This window comes from Strigops habroptila, chromosome 7, assembly GCF_004027225.2.
Source record: "Strigops habroptila isolate Jane chromosome 7, bStrHab1.2.pri, whole genome shotgun sequence".
In the NCBI taxonomy this organism is placed as follows: Eukaryota; Metazoa; Chordata; class Aves; order Psittaciformes; family Psittacidae; genus Strigops; species Strigops habroptila.
In genome coordinates, this window is record NC_044283.2 from 51,620,492 (window position 1) to 51,631,687 (window position 11,196).

The 11,196-nt window shown below is 41.3% G+C and overlaps 1 protein-coding gene across 1 annotated transcript in view; it reads left to right on the forward strand.

Moving 5' to 3' along the window:
* Positions 1–10,916, forward strand: part of MTTP (microsomal triglyceride transfer protein) — a 29,004-nt gene extending 18,088 nt beyond the window's left edge. Inside the window, exons 12-18 of the mRNA XM_030492884.1 lie at positions 859–1,070; positions 1,699–1,796; positions 1,898–2,019; positions 2,770–2,997; positions 7,840–7,964; positions 8,283–8,453; positions 9,310–10,916. Coding sequence (XP_030348744.1) covers positions 859–1,070; positions 1,699–1,796; positions 1,898–2,019; positions 2,770–2,997; positions 7,840–7,964; positions 8,283–8,453; positions 9,310–9,478 — 1,125 coding nt within the window. The 3' untranslated portion in view covers positions 9,479–10,916. The remainder of the gene's footprint in view (positions 1–858; positions 1,071–1,698; positions 1,797–1,897; positions 2,020–2,769; positions 2,998–7,839; positions 7,965–8,282; positions 8,454–9,309) is intronic.
* The last annotated feature ends 280 nt before the right edge of the window (positions 10,917–11,196 follow it).

Below are 11,196 nucleotides of genomic sequence, written 5' to 3' on the forward strand. Positions count from 1 at the left end.
TTCAGAGCCACACACAGCCATTGAAGGTAGCAGGCAGTCTGCAGCAAGAACTGTTCTCCTTTCACAAGAGCACCGCCTCCTCTGTGATGTACAGGAGACATTAGGAACATTTGGGCACCTGCATAACCAGGCAGAATGCATGAGGTAAGAGAAGGGTAAAATAGCTGCATCTTACCTTGCAGCCTCCAAGAGTAAGGGAAGAAATAGCGGAACATGAGGTCCTGCCTCTGCAGCATTACCCTGCATCCCACTCCATAGCTACTGTTGGCAGCTGTGGCTGAGGTTGTCAGGGTGCTGCTCTGCAGTGAACATGCCAGAGGCCATTCTGTCAGTGGGGCTACATGGCTTTCTATGGACTGATCTGTAACAAAGATGCGTCATGACTTCTCAGGGACATGAGGCCACCACAGGCACTATCTAGAAAATTAATATTGCAAGATTCTTCACTTTTTTAAACTACATAGTCCCTTAACAGTCAAGGAAATCTCTCTCTTGATCTTACCACTGCTACAGGATTTTGATATTAGTGCTTCTACTTATTTACAGCCCTGCTGTGAAAATCAGTGTGGAAGGCTGCATTTGGAGTGAGGCTGAGAGAACATAACAAATGCCCACTTGCCCATGTGGTCAATGAACTACAAGGCTCTTACATTCCAAAAGGACCATGAAAAAACAGGGTGCTGAAAATATATCCTTATAGGCTTAATAATATTAGCCTATTATTAAGGCTAATACATAAGCTAAGTATTAGCCTTAGCTATGGAGCTAGCTTAAGCTGATATTATAAACAAGATTCCAGTCAGTACTTTGCTCAGTCACCTGTGTGAGCACTGACTGAATAATCTGTTTCCTGACCAGGTGAAAGAAACAATGAACAGGATATACCACCAGAATCACAGAATCCATGAAAAGACAGTGCGAACCACTGCAGCTGCTATCATCTTAAACAGTAACCCATCCTATATGGAAGTGAAAAACATCCTGCTCTCTATTGGCGAACTGCCTCTGGAAATGAACAAGTACATGCTCTCCATGATCCAAGATATACTTCGCTTTGAAATGCCTTCAAGGTACATTAAGTTCAGTATAAATAAATTCAGCTCATCCTTATTTCTATGCAGAAACCCAAAGAACACACAGGTTCTCATGAATTACTACTGTGAAATTTAAGGAGAGTATAAAAGGATGCCTCATTTTTGTGTCACTTTTAAGTATTGATATTTCAGAATAAATATCTGCATTTCACTGGCATTCATTGAATAGCTATTCACATTTTCAGGGGTACAAATAAGAATTAGGCATCTAACTTGCACTTTGGTAAGAGATGTCATCTGTTGGTCTCAATTCTTTCAGTGGGGCTCTTGCTTTTATATTTTAAGAACCAGTGAAACAGAAAATCCTAAACATCACAGCACTGATGAAAATGATCAAATTATCTCTTCTTCTCAACACCATTAATTTTCAAGCAAGACCTTTGCTTGCCTTTCTACCTATGACTGCAGGGAGTAGCTCAATTGGAAAAGACACTCTGGGTTAGGGCAGATTTTTAGTGTGAAAATGTGAGGGTTTTAAAGACCTTCTTTCCTACTGGGAAATTCAGCTTCTCTCAAATTTGGTATTTCTACAGAACAGTAATACATTTGTAACATTTTTGTGTCTCTGTGTTTTTGTTCGTTTGTTTGTTTTGAAATACCACAGCAAAACAATTCGGCAAGTTCTGAAGGACATGCGTGCTCATAACTATGATCGCTTCTCCAAGACGGGCTCTTCCTCTGCCTACTCTGGCTATATTACACGTATGTAACCACAAAACTGCCTTTTAATCCTGCTCGTATTCCCAAACATTTGCTTAATCCACTAGTTTAGTCACAGGTGCCTTCTTCCTTTTTTAATTAAGGTGGTCCAGATGTATCATCTACATACAGCCTTGACATCCTCTATTCAGGCTCTGGCATTTTAAGGAGAAGTAACATGAACATCCGAATTTTCGATAGAAATGCTGAACTTCATGCCATCCAGGTAACTGCCACACTGTACATGAAAACTCTGCCAGTATGTGGTCCTCTTCTTACAGCTTCTAAGTCAATTCAGCTAATGGTTAAGTTTGCTGCACTTGGCAGAGAACAAATCAGTAACGGGAAAAAGAAACTCACAACAGCCAATGAAGCACATGTTCACCCTAACCAAAAAGGTGTTTTGTTCTGTATCATGTATCAAGTTCTGTCTCTGCTTAAAGCCTATACTATTTACCCGATATAATCAGTAAAGGCTATGTAAGTTTTTTTGGATATAATATAGAATAGAAATACAAGGAGTAGGTCAAATGCACGAATCAGAGATTTAAATGAGATGCCTCTGTTTTGAACTTTTCTTAGTGTTGGCAAGTATCTCCAATATTATAATCTTCCTAAATTTCTGCAGGACAAAAATTGTGCAGTGGGACATCTTTGGGTTTTCCTCCCAGCTGTCTGTGGAAAACAGTCATATGGATAAAGGAAAAATCTGTTTGAAAGTAGGCTCAAGATTGTGATCTGCATGTGGGCAACTTCTGCCTGCATCTGAAGGGAAGAAACATGCTGTGATATTATTTGATTTTCCATTTTTCTAGCTGCTTTACTTAGTTCCCTTAAGTCTTAACCTCATACTTTTTCATCTGCAACTCCATAAAATTGAGTCAGGCTCTTAGACAGTAAGAAAATGTATAGGGTTGCTAACAGCTTGGGTTAGGCAGAGTTTTTTCACTGATTCTGTATCACTATTGCTTCTTAGGTGGTGATTGAAGCTCAAGGTCTGGAGTCCATAATAGCTGCAACTCCTGATGAAGGCGAGGAAAACCTGGACTCCTATGCTGGCATGTCAGCCATTCTGTTCGATGTCCAACTCAGGCCAGTTACATTTTTCCAAGGATATGGTGATTTAATGTCTAAAATGTTCTCAGCAACTGGAGATCTCATGAACGTGGTGAAAGGACTTATCCTCCTGACAGACTACTCACAGGTATTAACAGCACGCTCTTTGCTTCTTTTTCTGTCTCTTAAGCACGGATGCTCCCTCCCCCAAACCGTTATTGTGGGACATCATATTTTCTTTCCTTTTAATGCTGATATACCTGGTCAATGTTACATGGGCTTCTTTTACCATGGAAGCAGTAGAAAAGTCACAGGTGTTAAAAAACAGAGTGAAATTACATGAAAAGCAATCTAGAGCAAAGGTGAGAACACATACCATTTTAGAAAACAAAGTAACACTGAATAAAAGTGAATCCAACTGAGTTTCCTGTAGAAAACTCTTATTGCTATCAGTTGTGGCCTCACCTCCCACAGTTTCTTGTAATACAGTATTGTCCCATGTGACCACCTAAAGTTTTCTCTTCACAAGTGGTCCAGAGACCTTACATATAATCAGGCAATAACTGTCAGGTATGGAATGAATGAAACACTGGTACTCAAACTTTCTCAGATAACTAACCTTCAAAGAAAAATGCTAAGAGGTCCTTAACCTTATTGCTAGGCAAACCAAGGAATTAAAATAAGGATTACATAGCTTTTCCACAACTGTTACGCCAAATAACCTGTTAATTTTATGCTTAAGTATAGACTCATATAGGAATGTAACCAGCTACATAATGTATTATTGGAGGACAAAAATCTAGACATCTCTCTGAAAGTACAGGGTCAGCATTTGGTTCGATATTTTTGCTTTTCCCAAACAGGGATCTCCTTAGAACCTGTGGATTTAACCATGAGCAGCACTCAGCTCGTGAATCATCTGCACTCAAACTTATTTTTTGCTTTTCCCCTTTAATCCTTGGCAAAAGAAAATGACAAAAGTAGATGATGAGAAAATCCACTCTGATTCAGATGACACAGAAATACCCCCTGCACATGACAGCTTCCCGCATCCCTAACCCAGCTCAGCCCCTTTATAACAGTATTACAAGTCTAAAGGGCTTTCCATGTAGTGCACAAATTGGCTAACTAGAGTTCATTCCAACAATGCTCTACGGTTCACACGCAGATTATGGGCAAAAGCTTTACCATGACCTATTTAACAAACAGGCTGCAGAGGTGAGAAAGATAATCATGTCCAGTCCTGAGCATAAGAGCATGGTGTTTACAGAACTAAATATTTCCAACTGCTGTGCATGCACCAAGCTCCATACATACCCTGGCTGTATCAGCTGGCTGGGCATCCTGAGAGCTCTGCCAGCCAGCAGATTCTCCAATCCTCATCTTTAGAGAACCCCAGAAGCCTGGGGCACACCAGGGCTGGGATTGCATGCCATTTTTAACAGCAGGGTGTAACATTTTGGGTCAGTCACTGACTGTCTGGAAGCCTGGGCAGCAGTGTGATGAGGTGGGATTCCACTTGCTTTCTCTCTTTGGTTGCCACTATCACACTTGCTGCCTAAGCTCTTTGGGACTCAAGCAGTGGACACAACTGAAAGTGTGTGTTCACAACCAAAAAGGCACTTGTTCTTACCTCTACACCCCACAAAGACAAAACATATTTAAAGTGCTGTTGAACACAGCTTCAGGATAAGCTGCATTTTAAACACAGCACATCTTCCTAAGAATGCTGTTACAGATAGGTTCCAGGTCAATGGCAACATCAACATGGTTTGGGCACTTCCACATAACACAGTTAAGCTTTGTTATAAGTGCCCTCACCTGTCAACCTACAGTTGAACCGCGATTACAACTGTACCAGAAAACGCTGTCAGAATGGAAGTGTGAATGTGTAACATTGGAACTGAGGAAAAACAGCGCAAGAGAGCCATAGTTAATTTAGCTTCTTGATAGTTGAGTACTACCTCCACTTTCCCTGGCCAGTGTGGACATGCCTTGCCCTGAACAAAAGGCCCTTCACAAATTCACACTGCAGACAACCAAGCCAAACATGGATTTATCTTCTTTCAAAGAAGAAAACCAGGCATGGGCAACAGCGCCCATTCTATGCTACCAAAACTCAGTGTGCCACAGCTTGCTGCAGTGATTTCAGAAGAGGCAAAACCCAAACATAAGATACAAACAGCGCAGTTGAGATCATACATCAAAAGGATGTCTTGAAAGCCAAGACTGGAACTTCAAAATAGAAGTGAATTGTCAGAAAAAAACCTGTGTAATGTTTCTGTTGAAATTTTTGCACTGGTGCAGCCTAATTTTAAGAAAAGTTATTTTTAAATATTAGAAAAATTCTGCTCCCCTATAAGAATGTTCATAAGAATCATTTTGCACAGAAAGACCAAAACTGAGTTGTACTTAAAGTGCTATCAAATCTATCAAATAACTCGTGTCCCCCCCCCAATTTTCTCACCCCAGTTGTTAACTCTAAAACTGCAGTAATCACAATAGACACACGTTGGAGAGGTGATTTCCAAGCTAATAATATCACTTCTGAAGCTTATGCTTCCGCCCACCATCTGTAACATCTTTTCTCATATAACTCCATAAACTGAAGTCAGAGTGCATTTTGCAGCCATTGCCAGTTCTCACAGAGTTCTCTGAGGGCTAAGAATAACCATCCAGAAGTTATAATTCCCCCTCTATAATTCCCTATATAAACAGCTCTCATAAAACTGTTTTTGAGACTCCTAAGTGCATTAAAGTTCAGTAGTGTTAATATTTCTCCTAGGCAACACACCTGCTAGAAGCACAGAGAAATTAAATACTGTATTAATAGGTCAGAGAATCCATTTGAAAGCCAGACCCCAGTGGAAGATAGCCAGTTCGCAAAGAAGTTCCTGTTTCAGCCCTCTCTGCATTGCATTACAGTAGCACTGTCAATGCAGTGCGTAAAGAAACTTTTTTTGTTGAAACATAGCACATTTCAGCTATGCACATGAAACATTTCAGCATTTTACACAGTGACAAACTGCCAGTTCTGATCTTTCAGATCCCATTTTCCACTGCAAATGATATAAAGCTTAAAATAGGAAGGGAAAGGAGAATACTGCTCCTGAGGAGGCTGGGTTGCTGTGATTTACACCTCCTGTCAGCCTGGATTGGATTTGCACATGAGGCAAAGGACAGGACTGCGCTCCAAATAAGGAAGTAGATGAGCTGGTAAAACACAGGACAAGCGCTCCTTAGTTTCTCTGCTGGTTTCAGTGACTTAATTTGAGGTAGCCTTTAAAGCCTTTAACTGTGCAGCCATTGCAAACCAAGCCTACTCTAATATTTTTAGGTGCAATTTGACAATGCATCTAAAAATAGCTGCTCCTCTGTGTATACATGTCTCTGCCAGACTGTATACTGTTACCTCCTTGCTCATTAACAGCTACCCTCCAATCCAGACCCAATTAAAAGCAAAGTCAAATAAAGTAAAACAAGCTTTACCTCCATGCCTAAAGAGACCGATAGCGGAAGTATTCCTTACCCCATTGCAGTCAGCACAAAAACTCCCTTTGACTTCAGAAAGGCCACAATTCCAACCCATGATTTTCACTTGGGTGAAAATAAGAAATCAGAGCACAGTATGACCACACTTGCTGGGGACACGCTGGATTTGTAAGCCACAGCCAGCCCACTTCATTCTTACATTAAATCTGAAGCCCACTTCAGCAGCAACTGAGTGCCAGGTTGGTTCTGCGAAGGAGATTGTTCCAGAGATTGTTTATTTACCCTAAAAAGTGAAGTAGCCATATACAGGCATCATAATCACCCAAGTCCTTGATTATGGCAGGAAAACTTCAATGCTCTGAATAAAATCCTTCCTAGATGTTGCTCCTTGCTTTAGGGATTAGGAAGACACAGACTGTCTCTGCTTGCTTCTTTCTTAAATCTTGGGACAGCATTAGCTGGAACCACTGGGCTAATGAATACCTGAGAAGAGAAACTTTCAAAGTGCCTGGACATGAGGAAAGGGGAGAAAATTGGGTATTCACGTGTCCTACGAATGCTTCCAAGATTACATGTGCTGAGAATACCACAGGCACAGAAACCCAGGAGGAGGGAGGAAACCAACTGGGAGACAGCTGGAAGTGTCCTGTATGTGAGGGACATGGTCAAAATAAACTTTTCCCAAATTAATGGTTCTTTTAAAACAGTGAATTAATCCACTAGTTCTTAGGGAAGCAGGACAACTGTATAAAGTGAGTTTGATTGCCAAGCTCAGTGAACCTTAAAATCTTGGCTGGGTATCAAAATTTAAAAGTAATGAGCTGCCATGACCCTGAGCTATATTATCACTTCCGAAACAGACTCCACGTGGTGAGTTTCTAGTCCGGCCGTAGAGGTTTCAGGAAGCCATGAGTCCACTTGATCGTTGATTGAAAATGCATTAAAAGTAAATCCATAGTGGCAATTAAGGCACATTAGCTTATGGGTTTGACCACCCAGCCACTGCAGACATAATTCCTGCCATATGGTGGGTTCAGAGCCACTACACACTGCATGACTGCTTGCAGCACTGTGCATCCTACCACCAGTATGGGGCTGCCTTTAGGTGTGCTGGAGAAGTCACACTGCACTGCACCATTGCTGCAGTGAGTTTAATCTGACTTAGCTGGACTGCCAGCAGAGCTTCTGTGAGGTTTGTGTGTAGCTCTTGGAGGCAGAGGCCACAATACCCCTTGCAGTGATACTCATTGCAGAAATGATGCCAGCTGGCATATAGTGGAGAGGGGAAGGATGCAAGGCACCTTGCCTTAGCCTCATCCCAGTTTCTATGGAGTGATGTACACCAGGGGTGTTTTGTCCACCCTTTCAGAAAAATCCTCTATTCCTTTTTGTTCCTGCAAAATGATGAGCGCCATGATGGCAGTACACAAGGGAATAAGGAAACCACTGACGTCTGCAGTCAGTAATGGGAATTACCTGTGCTTTCTGATGGCTCTAGGAGATCCAGCTGCAGTCCGGGCCGAGGGCCAGCGCAGAGTTCCTGGGTGGCCTGGCCATCGACATCTCAGGAGGGATGGAGTTCAGCCTGTGGTACAGGGAATCCAAAACCACCATCAAGAACCGGTGAGATACTCCCAACACGCACTATAGCTGTAGAGGCTCCTGAGCCCCAGTAGTCCAAATGAGACGAATTTAAATATAAAAGACCTTGCAAATGAGTTAAAATTAAATCAGTTATGTGCATGGGAGAACATTTGTACTTATCATTCCCTTTTCATCTGGGTAATATCGGTTCCCACTGGTCTCATCTGAATTTATGTCTCTTTACCTGAAGAACAGGCTCCTTCACTTTTCATGCATGGATGGTAGGACTGTTTGCAATTTAATTTCTTCTTTCTTAATGTGTTTTGAATAAATTGCAATGCCTGAATTTATTTGCAGGGTAGCCGTGTTTATAGCTGGTAACACCGAGGTGGACTCCTTCTTTGTAAAAACTGGCATAGAAACCACGTTCGAAGTAGAAACGGCATTAGACTTCATCTCCACAGTGCAGTTTTCGCAGTACCCATTTTTAGTCTGTATGCAGATGGACAGAGTTGATTCTCCATTCAGGTAAGAACTAAGAGCACACAGTGTCTGAGGTGTCCTTCCAGTCGGCTGCTGAATCAGGAACTTGTGACTGTGGTGTTCACAGTCACAAGAGATTAACAGAGGCCAAATTTCAGCCTAGCACAGTCAGATGCATTGCAGGCTGTTACACACACCAACTTCTCTCCTAACCCATTCTCCCCTGTCTCTAATCCTTGAGATTCAGAAAGGACCTTTTTGAGTATCACAATGTACCCCTCGTGTATGATCAGTTCTGATGGTGACCTGAAACTCTGCCAGCAGTAGTTCTCTATTACACTGTTGAGAGGTGCAGTGCATAGCCATGAACTAGCTGCTGTGGAAAGTTTTCTTCACCATCTGCTATTCACTGGCATCAACAAATGTACCTGGTGTGCTAAGCTCTTGCAACTGTCATGTTCTATCATAGTTTTTTAAGGTACCAACTTACCTGAAAGCTAAACAACTGCGCAATAAGATAAAAAAGATGCTTTCCAGTAACCAAAGAGTGGCAATTGTATTGTCATGTGAGAAAGTGGGTTTACTACTTCCACCTAATCCCTATTTGCTAAGACCTAAGGGCAATAACATTTGCAGAGCCTGTGCCAAATTTCCATTCAGGCTTTTCTGATCCAAAAGGTGGTAAGCCTGAGAGGAATTAAAGAACTCAAGCATCCCCAGGAAATCCTAGGAAAACAGTATCTGCTATTTTGCAGATACTACAACACCTTCTGATCACACCTACACATGGTGGAAGCGTAATCTCATCTGTGTGTAAAGTGTTTATCTCTAGCGTCACCTACAGGGTACAGGTTTTGCATGTATTTGCTAATGCCAGACCAATCATTTTGTGTCTTCACAGGAGTTACGTGACTAAGTATGAAAGTCTACCATCAGGCAGACGGTATACTGCAAGGAGAGGGAAGGCAGAACCATTGCCAGGTAATGAATACCCTCTCCATCAAGAGAACTCCAACATGTGCAGGAAGGTCATCGGCGCCAAGTCTGATTCCTCCAGCAACTGGTTTTGAAATGAGCACCTGAGGTTTTGCTTTCCTGCAGCCGTGGCTCCCTCAATGACTTCGACTTGTACGTACCGTACTAACTTGGAGCTTGATCTTGCACCACCACAGTTAATGGGAATTTTGAATGGGAATTTCAACAGACCAGGATCAAACTCTCAGTGTGTGCAGTTTGTTTACATGTTAACCTATATTTAAGACTTTTGTAAAAAAAAGATAGCTAAGGCAAGTAAAGACCAATTTGGTAGTATTCCATGCATTCCCTGGAGGGTGCTGCTAGTTCTTTATTTTTACCTTTTTGTGCCAAAAGAGAAAATAATCCCTTGCTTTATTTTCTTGGGGAACACCGAAGTCCATGGCTTTGACATGCGGCAAGAACAATTATGATGTATAAAGAATGATTATTTATGAATATATTTTAAAGTATTTAGGTGGTTTAGGCCTTTGACCAATCCTCATTCAAATATTGAAGCACAATTAACATCTAAATGGGACCCTAAATTCCTGCCTACTCAGTATTGCCTGTTTACAAAAAAGCAGGTTTTGTTTTACATTATTTTAAAGGATTTCCCCTTTTTAAAGCAGTCGGAGCTTGGTTATTATTATTATTTATCTTTTGAGGGTTTTTTTATTAACTGCTATAGTTTAATACAATTGATTTAAAATGTGGGGTAACACTTCCAGAAGTACTTATGTTGCCTTAACTCTGCTATAATTTCTGTAGTTATCACCAGAGGCGCAGTTAAGCCAACGCTGGCTGCTCTTCAAGGTAATCTCCTGAAAATTTGTGCCCCTGTGTGTAATCAAGACAGGTGTATCTCAAAAAATGAGCATTCACTAAGGCAATTCTGAACTATGATGGAAGAAAGAGTCCTGAAGGAAATCCATTTTGAAAGCACAGTCTAATGAAGCCTGTGCAGAGCAAGAACATTTTCTTCTAGGTAGGTTCTACTCATATTTCAACGCAAAAAAGTAATCACTACTGATGCAATTCCTTCGATTAAATTGACTTTACCTTGTTGCTCATTCAAGCAGTGTCTTCATAGGAACTGTGTAAAAAAGAAATACGTTTTACATTTACAGCAGCACTGCAGATGAAGAAAGAATATACCTCATCCCTGCTCAGATAATCTCTGACATGATTCATTTTTATAAGACAAAGTGGGTGAGTGCTAGTCACAAAAAAGTAAAATAAAAAGCCAGGAACAGTTGTTTTTCAAAATAAACAAAGCCAGGCAGGAAAAACTCATGGATTGTCATGGAGAAAAAAGAAAAAAAAAGTATTACAAGAATTAAAAAGAAATCCAAATTCTTTTGTGTTGCAAAAAACCAAGAGCGCAGAAATCTGCAAAAATCAAACTGTCAATGGGATGAAGCAGTCTGCTTGTTGTCTTTCCTGAAAATGCTGACACACTTCTAGTCAAAGCATAAATAAACCAGGTAAAAATACAGAATGGAAAAAAAATGTTTTGTTTTCAGTCTTGGTTTTTGTCTGTTACCTTCTGGGTTGGAAAAGCCTCTCGTTGGGAAAGGAATGGTCCTGATAGAGACAAAAGGAACCATTTAATTCAGCACCACCTAGGAACCAATAATGTGAGTTGGACGCCCATTTGTCCCAGGCTCCCCTTCTAGTCAGGAGACCGAGGTATCTCCAGAGTGTGATGTGGGCCCCGAGCAGGATGTACCACGTTCTGGAGGTGTCTGCCCAAATCCTCTGCCCAGAGGAG